Here is a 16,342-nt window from a genome sequence, read left to right on the forward strand (position 1 = left end):
GAATAGTGATATAGGAAAAAAATTTATTAATTAGTTATTAAATAATTAACTAACACATAATAATATCAATATATTTTATCCTAATTGGCTAGGATAATAGGCTTTCCCTCAAGAGACCATCAATTTGGTGGTATATGTATAATTAAATTATCAATTTGGCGATTTTATTGGATCAGAATCATAATCTGTTCAATCCTCTTTTGAGCTGGTTAAGATTTCGCTCTGGGAACAAGTCAATCAGTACCTGGCTTGTTGACACTGTTACAATTACGACATGAGAACGGATCAACGAGTACCTAATTCGTTGCTCCATTATGGGTCGTAACCCGTCTCAAGATAAGATATAATAAGATAAATTATGAAATAGGGGTATTTTATTCTAATGTAATGATTTGTTGTATAGAAAAATTAAATATCTAATGAAATATTTTACATACGGTGGCCTATTAAATTCATTTACGCTAACACTAGTACTATATAAATTTTACTTTAGTATTCATTGAATATATTAATAACCAAAAATTATAATATTAATGTGGCAAAAGACAAATATTAATGAACTTATTAAGTCCTGACTAATAAATTGGGTTTTAATGAGTAATGTTTTTTTAATCTTTCTATTATAATTAAATTTTATTTAAAAAATTTATAAAACTCTTTGCATATCCCCGGCATATACACAGATGAGTTTAGTGTGCCTCAGTTAATTTCTGTATTTCACAAACAACTTATATTTAAATTATTCTTAAATCTATTAAATTCAAAAACAATATTTACGAAAACTATTAATATTAGTTAACATTAATAATAATTTTATAAATTACATTTCAAAATTGTTTATTGATTTTTATTTTGATTCTTAAAATTTATATTAAAATGTTAAGTAAAATTTATTTTTATTATATATATATATATATATATATATATATATAATAAAATACTTATAAATAATTTAATAATTAAATTTTAATTTAAGAATTCATTAAACTCCTTGCAAGGAATTATACTGAGTAAGTGATACTACATTAACGATATTTATGTGAAATATAAGAACACAAATAACCTGAATTATGGAGAGATCAGTATATATAAAAAAAGTCTCCTCTGATGTGATAAAATATTATAGAAGAAAGCTTTCCTTTTTTAAAATTCAACTTTCTATATATCTTATTTATTTCTATAAATTTCCTTACTATATGTTACAGAAATTGACAAATAGAGACAACCATAAAACACGTCCTTTAAAATTTTTCCTATTTTTAAAACATTATTACTTAGTTTTAAAATTAATTTTACTGCAAATAATATTAATTGATTTATTATTATTATTATTATTATTATTCCAAGTATTTGCTTGGCTGCCTCTTTCAGAGTCTCTGAATGTGGAATGTGAAGCGTAAGCAGCGGGAGCATCGGCAAGGTTTTATGAATGGTGGGTTAGATTGGGTTTCCATCGACGACCATTAGATTTTATTTTCCCCCAATTTGTTTAAAGGAGGGAGGAGAGTCGGCATTTCCGCGTCGTTGATGCTCTTGCTGTTTGATGCTGTCTTCTGCTCGCTCCCACCAGATCTGCGCTCTTTCATAATTCTCCAGGCGCCGGAGATGGCCGAAGGGGAAGCGGTGGATGGCGCCGCCGAGGGGCGCCTGCGCCGCGCTGGGAGCGACGGCATGATGCCGCTCGCGCAGCTGATCGGGGAGGAAGCGAGGATGGAGAAGGTAGAACGGCCGCGTGTGCGTTACGGCTGCGCCGCCCAGTCAAAGAAGGGGGAGGACTACTTCCTCTTCCGGACCGATTGCCAGCGCGTCGCGGGCGACCCCTCCTCCTCGTTCTCCGTATTCGCGGTACGCTCCGGATCCCACTTGCTTTTGACCTTCCCTGTTGGATCGCTTAATTCACGAGTTAATCCAATACATCTCCTCCTTGGATGGGGTTTGGTGAAAATATTTTGTTCATGGTCTAGTTGAGAGGCTCTGCTTTCGTAGTGGCACTGCTTGTAGCTTCTGCCAGATCAGAAGCGCTAGGCCAAATTCTTGTGAATTTGGTCATTGATTAAGCTACTACCACTTGACTCCGTCAGAATACTTATCGTGATCAAGCTAACTATGGGTTTATGTGCGTGTTTTTCTCAATCAAACAAAATGTTGGATTGTTTGTAGCAGTCTTAGAGGCAATGTAGAATCGGGAGTTTCAAATGGGTAGCTTAATCAAGTACAGATGTAAATGACGAGTAGGCCAAGTACAAATGTAAAATCATTTTTTGGTTATTCCTCAAAGAGTGAACCTTCTAGGTTTTGTTTAATATTAGGATTAAGCATTTCTTATACTGTAGTGGTTCAGACAGTTGAAATCTGACTAAGCATTAATCTTGAGTTCTATCAACTCGAGTAGGCAATGAAGAGAAAGAAACAACAAAAGAGGAACAAGTGAAGGGTGAAATTGAATACTATAGAGGCCATTCCATGGAAAAAGCTTTTTATTCAATATCCAATTTATAGTTTATACAAGGCTAAGTCAGTCATAATTACATCCATATACTTTGGTCATGGTCTATCACAGACTTAGACCTACTTTCCTTATGCTAATAACTAAATTATAACCTGAGTCACTATGAGAGTCATGGTCCATCAAAGTCTTGGGCATATTTTCCAAATTTGAATAATTCAAATTATAATCTCTCATTATTGTGTAATTCGTTAAATCTCTCGAGTACAAATGGAAAACTAAATGGGTTTAAATCACGACATGGTAGTTGACTTTTTTTTTTTGGAAGGCCTTTCTCTTTTCTAGAGGAAACTCCGCCTATGGCAAATAAACTTCGCCATGGCTAGTCCCCAGCCTAGATATAGGAAGAAGGTTGTGCCCAAAGTCAAATACAAGACAAATGTTATATATGGATTCATTAAACTATTGAGTTAATGCTAAGTTGTTCTCCAAAAGGAACATTGTTGCATTAGCTGACTGTAATGTCTCGACAAGGGCTAGTACATCTCCATAAGAATTTGAGTGTAATGTTAAATATGTAAGAGTTCTCATACCCTAAGTTCTATAAAAAAAGACATTATAAGAATATCTATTATCTTAGACTTGGAACATGCAATGTAGGAATGTTCATTGGTAAAATAATGGAGGTAGTAGATACGATGAGTAGGAGAGAAATTCATATTTTGTTCTTACAAGAGATAAAATTGATAGGGGAGCAAGTAAAGATGATATAGAACTCAAATTTTAAGAAGGAAAGAGTAAAATGAGAAATGAAGTAGGTATTATGGTAGATAGTTTGCTAAGGAATGTAATAGTAGTTAGGAAGGGAGGTAAGATTATAGCTTTCAAGTTCATTGTAGCAAAAGAAACTATTAATGTAATTAACATATATGCACCTTAAGTAGGATTGAATGAAGACTTCAAACATAGATTTTGGGATAATCTAGATAATGTTGTACAAAAATTTCAATAAATGAATTGGTTTTAATTGGAAGAGATTTAAATGAGAAAGTAGAGTAAGAATTAAGGAATACGATAGGGTATGTGGAGGATATAATTTTGGACCAAAAATAAAGAAGGAAACTATATTATGCTCCTATAATAGCTAATATGTTTATTAAAAAGAGAGAAGAACAACTAGTTACGTTCAAAAGTTAGAACAATAAGTCATAAATTATCTTTTTTTATGGCCATGAAGAGAGAGAACTTTTTTATAAAGATTGTAAAATCATCTCTAGAGAAAACTTAACCACCTAACAATAATATTAGAAACGTGCCTCAAGCATGGTATGAGTAGAAGAAAATGTTCATGACACCTAAGACTAAGATCAAGTGGTGGAAGTTAAGGATGAGAAATAAAATATCTTTACGGAGAGGGTAGAAGCATAAGTATTAGGAGAAATATATGACGACTCGACTACGCTATGAGATAAGATGATATCAACTTTAAAAATGACGGCTAAAAGCGTACTTAGTGAGTTAAGGGGTCAGACATCATCAAATAGAGAATCTTGGTGGTGGATGAGGAAGTACATTAGAAAATGGTGAAAATCAAATAATATATAAGTTATTGTACACTTGTAAGTGAAGAAAAGTATGTAGTAGCTAAGAAAGAGCCGTGGGTGAAGTTAAAAAATGAAGCTTTCAAACTTTTGTATTAATAGTTTGATGCAAAAGGAAGGGAAAGAGATATTTTAGATTAGCTAAAGTGATAAAAGAGAAAACAAGGGATTTTACATAAATGAGATGCATTAAAGATGAATCGACTATGGTACTTACTAGTCATGGTTTCAAATTTCGTTTAATGCTGGTGAAATAGGTGAAATTTTTCGTTCTACTCATTTTCCGACACCAACACTACATGAGTGAATTGAAATTTGTTGAGTCGCTAAGGCGTCGTAATCCCGTAGCGACCTCCGTGAGATCATGGAGGCCACAGAGGTTGCCGTGAACCCGCAGCAAGCTCCTGCGGCCCGGGGGGGGGGGCGATGTGGGAAGGAAGAAATCTTAGGTTAATAATTTCAATCAACTCTTAGCTATAATAGGATAATTTAAATAAACTTAATCAAAGCCTAATAAAACTATCCCATATATTTTATTTATTTTAATTTTAAAAATATATAATAAATTATTTATTTATTTTTTAATATATGATCCTTTTTTTTTATTTTTTTAATATTTAGATTAATTTTTTTTTTATTGTTAATATATTTTATATTTAAAAAATATCGAAATCATATCGACATGACATTATATGGAACCGAAATCATATTGTTTCTATCATAAATCGAAACTCTGATATGGCTTGAGATTTTAAATCATGGTACTAGTGAAGGATGAAGAAATAAAAAAGCAATAGAAGAAGAGATATTTTATCAACCTTTTAATGAAGGTTTAGGCCACCAACTTATCTTAAGAAACTTAACTAGATTAGTTTAGAAATTTAAATTTTTATTAGGGAATTCAAACTAAAAGTAAAATGAACATTAAATGGGATACAAAATAGGAAAGTGGTTGGACTAAATAATATTTTAATAGAAGTATGGAAGGGCCTAGGGAAGCATGATATTGAATGACTTACGAAGTTATTTAACTTGATATTGAAAACAAAGAAAATGCTAGATCTATGGAGGGTAAGTGCTCTAATACCCCTTGTAAAGGAGATGTAAAGATTATGCATGCTATAGGGGTATTAAGTAAATGAATCATACTATGAAAATTTGGAAAATAGTGATTGAAAAAAGATTAATGAAGTAGATCAATTGAAAATCAATTTGGATTCATGCTTGAAATCCGACAAAAGTTATAAATCTTCTCAAACAATTCATTGAAAAGTATCGGGGGAAAAAAATAAGACTTACGATTAGTATAATTGACCTATAAAAAGCTTATGATTGAGCTTTGAGGGAAATTATGTGGAGAAATCTAGAAAAGAAAGGTGTTAGTATAACGTATATAATTAGGGATATATATATATGAGGATGTAATAATAAGAGTGAAATCTCTGGGTAGATTAACTGAAGCATTTTAGGAGTACATTAAGGATTAGCTCTAAGTTCATATTTTTTTTACTACTAGTCATGAATGAACTCATTGGATATATCCCAGACACATTATTATGGTACATGTGTTTTTGCATATAACATTGTTTTGGTTGATTAGATATGTGAAGAAGTAAATGTTAAGCTTGAACCTTGGTAGCAAACACTGGTTTTAGGCTTAATATAGTGAAGATGAATTATATGTGATTTAATGCTTTATTTGCTCTGAGGTGTGGATTGAAGAAAGAAAGGAATTCATTGGATATATCCAAGACAAGGATAGTAATTAAATGTGGAAAAAAATTCCCAAGAATAAAGGAAAGGAAAAGAAGAAGGAAAGGAAACAGAAAGGGAAAGGGGAAAAAAAGAAATATCTTATGTCTGATGAGTTTGCAGCGACTTGCGATTGCCTCATTATACCTCGTGGTTGTGAGTGAGGCAACTCATGGTGCCTTGATCGTCCTCGCGAAGTTGTTGTAACAAATTTGAGCGAGGCCAAGGCCAAGGCCATAGGTTTGACGAAGAAGGGAAGGAAAGTTCGTTACGAAAAACTACTAAAAAATTGATCTTTAATTGAGAAAAGGTTCTTAATTTCTACTCAATCAATCTTTCTCTCTCGAACACACCTCCAAGTAAATAAGACATAAATTTTGTAGTATTAGATGTAGCAACACAATTATTTTGTTAGGAGATGATAAGTTATCTACAAATTTTAAATATCTAGGATCCTTTTTGTAAAGGAATTGAAGGGTTGATAGAGATGTTTTACATATAATATAAATAGGATAGTTGAAATAGAGGAGGATGCCAGATGTTTTTTATAAATCGTAAATACCTCTAATGTTTAAAGATCAAAAGTTGAAAAGGGAATTTTGCAAAACGATAGTTAAACATACTATATTATACAGAGTTGAATGTCAGACAAATGAGTACTTGAGCAAAAGATAAGAGTCGTAAAGTAAGGACATTAAGGTGAATGTATAAACATACGAGGATGAAAATGATACAAAATGAGAGCATTAAAGAGAAATTTAGAGTTATGCCTATTGGGGGAATCTTCAAAAGTCGTATTTAACATAGTATGGACACGTACCTAGGCGTCCAATAAATGACCTTGTTAGGTGATGTGTGACCCTGACAAATAGACACATTAATAAAGGTAGAGGGAGATCAAAGACTAGGTTAGAAATCATAAAGCAACATAAAATTTATTTAAATATAGAGGAGAATATAGTAGGAGATCAAACCCAATAGCGTAGGAGGATCAATATAACTGAAACTACTTAGTGAGATAAAGGGATAGTTGTTGTTCTCATTTCTTGAGGATTCTAAGTTTGCACAACGAAGCTCATAGTGTCTGAGATCTAATTATCCTCATAATCTAATCATTGTGTTATCCTCATATCAAAAACTTGCCCTAGATTTTATATTTATACAACTGAACGCTAGTATTAATTTTTAGGAGATTATCTATTCTTTACTTTCTTCACACTGAGTGTTCTTTTGGTCTTAGGAAATACATGCTTCCTTCCATTCAAAATATTCAACAACTTTCTTACTTCTGAAACCAACTTATGGGGTCGAGGTATTTCATTATTATACATCCATTGAGATGAGTTGAGTGGCAATAAGCTGACCTTCTAATCATCGACTCTAGTTTGGTGAACCACATCCATAAAATGCTCATGGAAGGTGTAAATATTGGGCAAATCTCAAATAGAGTCTCATTTAAAGAGACAAGCTTAGCTTTCTTTTATTGAGTAACAAAGAAAGTCTGTGACTCTATGCAACAATACTTTCAAAATTTCTCTAGCTTCCTGCAATGTAACTATATCTGCAAACTTAACTAAGATGATGGTTCTTAGATAGTTACTATACATCAGTTGTGCCTTAATAGGTTATAGGTACTGATTAGTTTGCACAATAATGTCCCATAAAATAACTAATAAAACTTGAATTTGTGCAATTTTTATGCTTCCCACGATTTCTTTGGAAGATATACAAATCATAGGAATGACAATTTCCTCCGAACCTGGTAGAGGATTCGATATCCAGCCTGAATGGAGGAGGATATGGAGGGATTTTTTTTAGACTCGATTAAATAATTTGGTAATCGGGTATGAGGATTTTCGAGTTCGGGTATTGACGTAGGTTTAGTAGAATCCTACCCATATCCGACCTGAACATCCGATTATATACACACACACAATCTTTTTATCCTGGGTGCCTAGCATGGGCGACGCTTTAAGCATCGCCCACGGTGATTTATTTATTTATTTATTATTTTTAAACTGCCGGTTATGCCAATAAGATTTTGCCTTTAGAGTTTAGGGGTTGTATTATAGTATTACGCACAAAAAAATTTTCAAATTGAAAAATTTTGTTTGGATGATCACGGGGTGTGCAGGTTAATGTGTGCATGGTATCAAAACTCATATGCAATCTTTTTATCCTGGGCTTCGAGCGTGGGCGCCCAACGTGGGCGACGCTTTAAGCGTTGTCCACGTTGATTTATTTATTTATTTATTTTTATTTTGTTTTTAAGTTCTTGGTTATGCTAATAAGATTTTGCCTTTAGGATCTAGGGGTTAGGTTATAGTATTAAGCACAAAAAAAATTTTTAAATTGAAAAAAAATTTTGGGTGCTCACGGGGTGTGCAGAGTATGGTGTGCATGTAGGATATCAAAACACACTCTCTCTATATATAAGAAAGATTTCATTTCACTTGACTCACCTCTTCATTTGTCACTTTTAAACCCTAAATCTCATATACTTTTAACTTTTTTTTTTTTGATGAAAAGAAGGTTTAATCCTAAAAGTCCTAATTTGGTTAAATTGAATAACCCGATATTATTCAAACTGGAGTTGCACGACTATGGTGTTGGTTTTCAAAAATCAATATCATAGTGGTGTTGCATTTGAAGAATTGGGTGGTGTTAATTTTGGAAATGCGATTTTTGAAAACCAGTATCAGAGTGATGCTGATTTTTGAAAACTAACACCATAGTTTGGTTAATTCGATTTTCGATCGAATTAACTGATATTTTATTAATTTGATTTTGTTGGAAAGATCGGTCGAAATTTTTTTAGTTTCTTCGATTTCGGTTTAATTTGTTCGGTCGATTCAATTTTGAACCGATTACTCAACTCTAGTTGGGATAAACTATTTTTAATATTTTATTATTTCTTTTATGATTAGTTTGCTAATTTTTATATTTAATCTTTTTTCTTAAGATTTTTTAAAAATAAAATACAATTGTAGGTGGTAATAGGATATTTGAGTAGGGTATAATATCCAATCCGTATGGGGATGAGGATGAACATTAAATACACGATGGAGATAGGGATACGGATGGATGTAATAAATGAGATGTGGACGGAGGATATAGAATCTGATCCATTGTCATTCCTAAAATCATTTAACATGTTTGTGGAATGATTGGTTGGAAGTGTGAATGAAAATAGATGAAAAATGGCTCCAATGGAAAGGTAGTCTCACATTGAAAAATTTAAGATAAATAGGTTGGATTATATTGAATCACACCATTGAGATGATGTGAATGTAATTGGACAAGAGACTCTCTTTCTTGTGTGCGCACACAAGGGGGTACAAATCAGAGACCCGATTTGCACTAAAACTGGTTGACTCGTGTGCGAATGCTACTTGTGCATGTTAAATGTTGGACTCGCCGTGGTAAAAATTGTTTGCATAGTTCAACCTATCATTGGATAGGAGACGAATCTTCCTTAAGGAAATTGTGATTGCCATAGACCTTGGTTCATCCTTCACAAAGCTGCTGTTGACATTTGGGAGTCTGCACTGCTTGAACTATATTTAAGTAGTTCTTTATTTTTAACACATGTTTAATTATGTATTTATTTATCTCTATAGGTTCTCCCAACATGATCTGGTTTATCTTGATGGAGTTTTTTGCTGCAATTAAAATTGAATAAATTCCTCATGCTCATCTTAAACAAAATTAAATCACCAAAGCAGCGGTGGAAGTTTTTTCTTGAAAACTACAATTGTGTGGCAAATCTGATAGTATTAAGTTGGAAATTGTTGGAGTTTGCTAATTACACTGCATCCTAACTCAGCTAAAAAAGCGTTGTCAGTTGTGCTTGGTAATGCTCAGAGGAAACTTTTTCCACAAAAATTCTGCAATGTTTATATAGCAGGAAAATTAAACCATCATAAGATTACTATTCATCACGCTTCTCAGATAGACTAATCAATTTAAGGCGATAGATATACATCTCCTCATTCTCTCTCTAAGAACCTTGGAAGTAACCTGAATAACAAATTCAATGCAAAAACTGTTGTTCAGTTTGTTTATGAGTTTACACGAGGATGATATGGCATTAGAAAAGGGAAATCTCAATGTTTAAGATGTGCATCAGGGCTTTTTTAAATAGAAACCAGAAAAGTCATTTGAAGATGTTATAAATATGAGTCTTATTAAGATCTTATTCATAACATATTGTATAGGGCTTACATTATTTCTAGGTTCTGCATTTTCCAGTGTTGGTCTTTGGACGAATAAAAAATGTCCATTCAAAATGGAAAAGACAATCTAGGCATGGAGGAAAAGATCTCATTTTCTCCCGTTTTCTTTCTTTAACATTTTTTTATTGAATTTGAAGCTTGAACTATTTGGCCATTTAATCTACTTTTTTTGTCTTGACCAAGGTGTCCTCGCACCACAATGGATACGATTCTATTCCCTAACAAATAAAATAATAGATTTTAAAGCATGATATTTAGATAGATATAAATACTGTATGAAAATATATGAAATGAAATAGAAATCCAAAATGCAATTTACAAGTTTTAATATATAAAAAAGTGAAAAATAAAACATGAATGTGCTGAGATTGTCTGATAGGATAGATCATTCTCTCTCTCTCTCTCTCTCTCTCTCTCTATATATATATATATATATAAACAACCAAATCAGCTGATCTATATGTGCACAATCAAACAAGTGTATGGATCAAAGCTATTTTCATTGGGGTTCCTTACAGAATATTTTGCCCAAAACTAAGCTAAAACATTAATTAAAAACAGTGTAGATGGAGCCTCAGCATATGCCAGATTCCCTAAGTAGTTTACTTAAGGAAGAATTGATGAAGAAACAAACCAAACCAAAAGAGATATTGAGGGATGGGGTTTTTTTTCTACCCTTGGGATGATGTAATTTATCATGTTTGTTCAATTTCTAAACCACACTTAGCTGAATGAGAGTTTTTTACTAAGTTATTCTCTGCATTATTTAACAGGAAGTCAGATAAGGTCAATCGGTTCCTTTGCTGATGATTCAGAATTAAACCTTTCGAGTCAGAATATTTAATTCATGTTTTAATTTCTCTAAAATGAAACTTCTTTTATATTTTGTAAGTTGAGCCTTTGTAGATTAGTCGAACTATACATTTCGAATTAATTCATTAATATTTATTTTCTTTAAGGTCTTCGATGGGCATAATGGTAATGCTGCTGCAATATATACGAGAGATAACTTGTTGAATCATGTTATGGGTGCAATTCCTAGTGGGCTTAGTCGGGAAGAATGGGTTCAAGCTCTACCTCGTGCTTTGGTAGCTGGATTTGTAAAGACCGATAAAGAATTCCAGCGAAAAGGCATGCTTTACTTTCCTTTTCAGATATATGCTTTGCCTGCATACATGTTTCTTATTTCAATTGTTCTATTTTGTTTTCAGGACAAACATCTGGAACCACAGTGACATTTGTAATAATCAATGGATGGACAATTACTGTTGCTTCAGTAGGAGATTCTCGATGCATCTTAGATGCACGAGGGCTGGTTTCTGCACTCACTGTGGATCATAGGCTTGAAGAAAATGTAGAAGAGTGAGTATCCATGCTGTTTATTTTCATAACACCAATTAGATAATGTTTCCTATATTTCATAGATTATGATGTGCCGTGGATAGGCGGGAACGAGTTACTGCTAGCGGAGGTGAAGTTGGGAGACTCAATGTTGTTGGCGGCGTTGAGGTGGGGTTTATTTGTTTTTCATGTATAGTTCACATTGACCAACAAAGTTTAGCATTTGGTTTTCTTTGGCGAGCCTTTGTCATTCTCTTAAAATTTACACCCTCTTTCCAGATTGGTCCCCTTCGCTGTTGGCCAGGAGGGTTATGCTTATCCAGATCAATAGGAGATATGGATGTTGGGGAATTTATTGTTCCTGTTCCTTTTGTCAAGCAAGTCAAGGTATTATCTTGCTGCTAATTTCTCTTTTTCATTCATAAAGCACAAATATGCTAAAGACGCCAATGCATGCAAAGATGGTCAAATGGGGGTTGGACACTCAACTGATATTACAACTTTTTTTCCCCCCCAATTTTACTGGATTTAGAACATATCTATTTCACATTTCACTTGGCCTAAAAATCTATTTTTATATCAGCTGTCAAATGCTGGAGGAAGACTTATAATTGCTTCAGATGGTATATGGGACGCTCTCACTTCTGAAATGGCTGCAAACTCTTGCCGAGGTTTACCTGCAGAGCTTGCTGCCAGACAAGTTGTTAAGGTGTTCACTTATAAAATTTTGCCATTTTCAGCTCAGTTTTATTTCGTTATCATTTCCTCCAATTATTATTTTTTGGTTTTTGTATAATCAATCATTTATAAATAATATAATTCACAATTTCCATCCTGAATATCTTGGCTGATAACCAACCAGGAAGCACTTAGGACAAGGGGTTTGAAGGATGATACAACTTGCATTGTTGTTGACATTGCTCAACCTGATCACTCAGAACCACCTCCATCTCCACCGAGAAAAACAAACAAATTCAAGTCTTTCATCTTCAGAAAAAAATCAAAAGATTCTGCTAATAAGCTATCAAAGAAGCTATCTTCTGTTAGTATAGTTGAAGAAATATTCGAAGAAGGTTCGGCAATGCTTTCTGAAAGGTAAGTGTCTAATGAGCCATATAAAGTATTTTTGTAAGCTCATATCCAATGTAAATTCATTTCTCACTCTTATCTTATACCAACTTCAGACATCATATTATCTAGTTAATAATTTTCTTATAACAAAGCTAAAAGTGTAAATGAAGGAGGTTAGTTATATGTGCACTATATATGCCACATCTTGTGCTTATGTTTAGAATTTTCTAGATTTAAAAATGTTTGGTGACTAGCTAATCAAATTGAATATGTACCATAGTATAATAACTTGTCTAATGAAAACCACTTTTAAAATTGAATATGTACCATACTATTCTTTTTTTAAAAAATTTCTGAAGCACCCTCTAACAATGTATTAGTTCTTATGACCGTCAATTTTGCTGAATCATGAACATATAATTTGATAGTGACAATAATGCAAGGGAAGCTAATTCGACAATGGTTGAACTTGTTGATCTGTAGTCTATACAGAATGTTACTGGTGCAGGATGATTTTGTTTACAAAGTCCCATCTCCATAGGAATCTGGATTTCACACTCTTGAATCCTGTTTTTTAGGCTAGGGAATGAGCCATCTGCAGAGAAAACCTCAAATATGTTTACATGCGCTATATGTCAGACGGAGGTTGCTCCAAGTGAAGGCATATCAGTTCACGCCGGCTCCATCTTCTCTACCAGCTCAAAGCCATGGAAAGGTCCCTTCCTCTGTGTCGATTGCCGCAACAAAAAGGATGCTATGGAAGGAAAACGCCCAAGCGGAGTTAAAGTGCTTTAACACCCCCACCTCAGTTATTTTTAGTTATTTGTTTGCTGCCATTTTTTTTTCTGGCTAGCTGCATCATTATTTCATTCGCATTCACGGGGCGGAGGCGGCATCCATGTATCTAAAAAGCTAGGTGTTGTTTTGTTATGTGAAGATGACTTATTTTATTTTTCTTTAATCCTTTGTTTGCATTTTTGCCTGTGAACCAAGGGTTCTTCTAGTTGCAGTTAATGTGTATTGCAATCGATGCTGCGCTGCGTGGACTTCTATTTTTTTTTTTAAATTATTAATTTTCATTTAAGTGAGGATTATTGGTTTTCTTATTGTCCCAAAGTGTTAGAATTTGGAAGCCAGATTGCTTTTCAAAACTACGATCCTTGGTGATGGCTTGTATTCTGTTGATGTGATTGAGCCAACATTATTGCAATGAGCATGTATTAGGTTTTGGAAGATAGGAATCACATAACATAATGTGTGACGATGATTTTGTTTGTGAATTCGCCAAAATGGCCACTCATATATCCAATTTATCTTGGGCGATCCAGTAATCTTAACCAAAACTCGCTTCCAACACAGTCAACCCAACTAGAATAAAATCTAAAATTACCATTATTTCAACTAGGAAAAAAAATTTGGAGTGCGAGTTTTGTAATGTACCTTGCAATGCAGAAGAAAATGCAAATTGATATTTGATAAAGGGTAGTCCGGTGGAGAGCGGATTCTCTGGTTCGTAATTTGCGGACTAGAGAATGATCCCTTGTATGGAATTGGATAATTTAGATGAACCCTATCTATTTATAGGTGTGATCTATTCAAATCATCTATTCTCATGCAAAGGACCATCCTCTGATCCACAAATTATGGATCAAAAAATCCCATCTGAATCCGATGTATGAAATTTCCGTCAAATTGACATTTGATGTGAAAAAAAAAATAATCTGAATGCCTTGATTTTAGATTAAAACATGGAAAAAACTTCAATTTTTTTTATTATTATTATATTATAATGAGAGCATAAACTGATTAATAAAATAACTTGCTCTTTTATATATTAATTCTTCACAAATAGTTACTTTCAAATCAGTTTGTACATTTTTTAAAAAGCAATTTTAGAGAAATATATTGATTACATTCAATGGGATCAGAAGTGGATTTGAAATCATAACAAGACAAGTATAGGTTGAGTGACAACGAGAGCTCAATTTAGATGGTTTAAAGTGGGCATATTTGAATACAGATGGGCGAGGAGTTAGTTGGACTTGCTCAAGATAGTTACAATTTGATTGGGATGACTGTGGCTCAACTGAGGTGAATGAATCACTTTTCTTAAAAGGGTTAGCTCGTTGAGATGGTCATATGTCATTTAAATGGTAGTAAAAGATTATTATGTTCATCCCACTTTTCATTCGTTCCTAAATTATATAAAGGGAAATTATTAGAACTCTAAATTAATTTTGATGTAATCAATCAAGTTAGGTTAGGTCCTAATGTGTTTGTCCTTGTGTCTAAGTGTGCAGGAACTTAGGAGAACAGGAAGTCGAGTAGAAGACACAGCTAGCGAGAAGGACGGCACAGGAGAGAGCCGACGGGCTCGGTGCGTTTGAGGGACGAGAAGGGAGCGTGCGGTGTTTCCGAGGGACGAGAAGCTAGAGCGGAAGATTGCTTGAGGAGCAAGAGACGCAGCTAGCGAGAAGGTCAGCACGGGAAAGAGCCGACGGGCTCGGTGCGTCCGAGGGACGAAGAGCTGCGGATGAGTACGCTGACGGACGAGAAGGAAGCACACAATGATTCTGAGAGACGAGAAGCCAGAGCGGAGGCCTGCTTGAGAAGGTCGGAAGTTGGATTCGGGTGAGCCTTATTCTGGATGGCTGAAATCACCCAAGCGAGCGAAGTCGGAGCGGAAGACCCGGACCGAGGCGAGCAGAATCGGAGCAGAGAGTCTGGACCAAAAAAGTCAACCAGGTTGACTTTGTGGGTTCGGATGCCCGGAACCTCAATTTTATCATGATCGGCATAGACTTTGACCGATGCGTTGGGGATAGAATTCTATCCCACTCCAGGCGCCGGAACCCTTCCAGGCGCCCAAACGAAGGCTATAAACACAGCCTTGGTCTTAGAAGCTAAATAAAACAAGCATTCTTGCAACAACACTTGTACACATTCCAGTTTTCATTTAGCTTCTTCTTTTCTGAGCTTTTATTGCTGTAAAGAGGTTTTTCCATCTGAAGGAAAAAGTAGTACACTTCATTTCCTTGGATTAACAATCTCCCCGGTTGTAACCAAGTAAAAACTCTCTGAGCCTTTGTCTGTTTGATTTCTTTATTTAATGCAAGTGTTCATTATTTAAGTTAGTTGTACGAGAAAGGTTCGTTTGTTTTATTTTTTTTGTGCAGAGGTTATTCTGTTAGATCGTGAAACGTCGATAGAGGGGGGGGGGGGGGGGGGGAATATCGATTCAAAAAAATCGCGTTAATAAAAGTTAAGCGCAGCGGAATAATAAAAAACTTAGGCAAACTGAACAAGGTGTTTTTTACTTCGTTCGGAGCTTGTGACGACTCCTACTCGAAGGCCCGTACTCCTTGAGTACTTTCGTTGGGCAATTCACTAGCAATTCGAAATATTATTACAAATTAAGGTACAGAAATGCTAATGGAAATAAAGTGATACCGACAAGAAGATTAACCAAAGAAGAAGGAGCACTTTGTCGGAGCTTTGTTAGCGTCGCAGGAGCGTAGAGCAGCAGAGCAAGCAGTCGAAGAGTTCTCAGTTGTTATTGAAGCTCCACCCCTGGGGCTTCTTTTATATGTTGCTCCGGGGGCCTGGATCCCTTCCGGGCGCCCTGCTCGGCCTGGATAAAATTCACCTCCGGGCGCCCGGATAACTTCCGGGCGCCCGGACCTCCTATTTCCAGAAACTTCCTTTCCTGCAAAACAGAGTTAGTCCGAGGCAAATATATATCCTGCAAAACAGATTGTTAGCACAACTAAAGTAATATGATTTAACAAGAAAAGAGTATGACTTAAATTCCGTCTTTCCGAGACCGGAATCTAGTCACGATCTCGACTTAGATATCCTAAATGGATCTAAGCCGGATCGACGCCTAATGTTCCCTT

General features: G+C 34.6%; 1 protein-coding gene across 1 annotated transcript; it reads left to right on the top strand.

Moving 5' to 3' along the window:
* The first annotated feature begins 1,358 nt into the window (after positions 1–1,358).
* On the top strand, positions 1,359–13,476 carry LOC122045561 (probable protein phosphatase 2C 15). The gene is made up of 8 exons (XM_042605833.1): positions 1,359–1,845; positions 10,994–11,165; positions 11,246–11,396; positions 11,480–11,543; positions 11,655–11,762; positions 11,959–12,084; positions 12,238–12,470; positions 13,025–13,476. Exons 1-8 carry the CDS (start codon positions 1,528–1,530, stop codon positions 13,239–13,241), a joined length of 1,389 nt encoding a protein of 462 aa, XP_042461767.1. The 5' UTR covers positions 1,359–1,527; the 3' UTR covers positions 13,242–13,476.
* Positions 13,477–16,342: the final 2,866 nt, after the last annotated feature.

Source organism: Zingiber officinale, chromosome 2B, assembly GCF_018446385.1.
Source record: "Zingiber officinale cultivar Zhangliang chromosome 2B, Zo_v1.1, whole genome shotgun sequence".
NCBI classification, from domain to species: domain Eukaryota; kingdom Viridiplantae; phylum Streptophyta; class Magnoliopsida; order Zingiberales; family Zingiberaceae; genus Zingiber; species Zingiber officinale.

Bases quoted from the DNA above. Each gene is read 5' to 3' on its own strand.
- LOC122045561 (XM_042605833.1), top strand. From the start codon at position 1,528: ATGCTCTTGCTGTTTGATGCTGTCTTCTGCTCGCTCCCACCAGATCTG. The intron at 11,397-11,479 runs GTGAGTATCCAT...TGCCGTGGATAG, and splicing joins CTTGAAGAAAATGTAGAAGA to GCGGGAACGAGTTACTGCTA. The intron at 12,471-13,024 runs GTAAGTGTCTAA...CCTGTTTTTTAG, and splicing joins TCGGCAATGCTTTCTGAAAG to GCTAGGGAATGAGCCATCTG.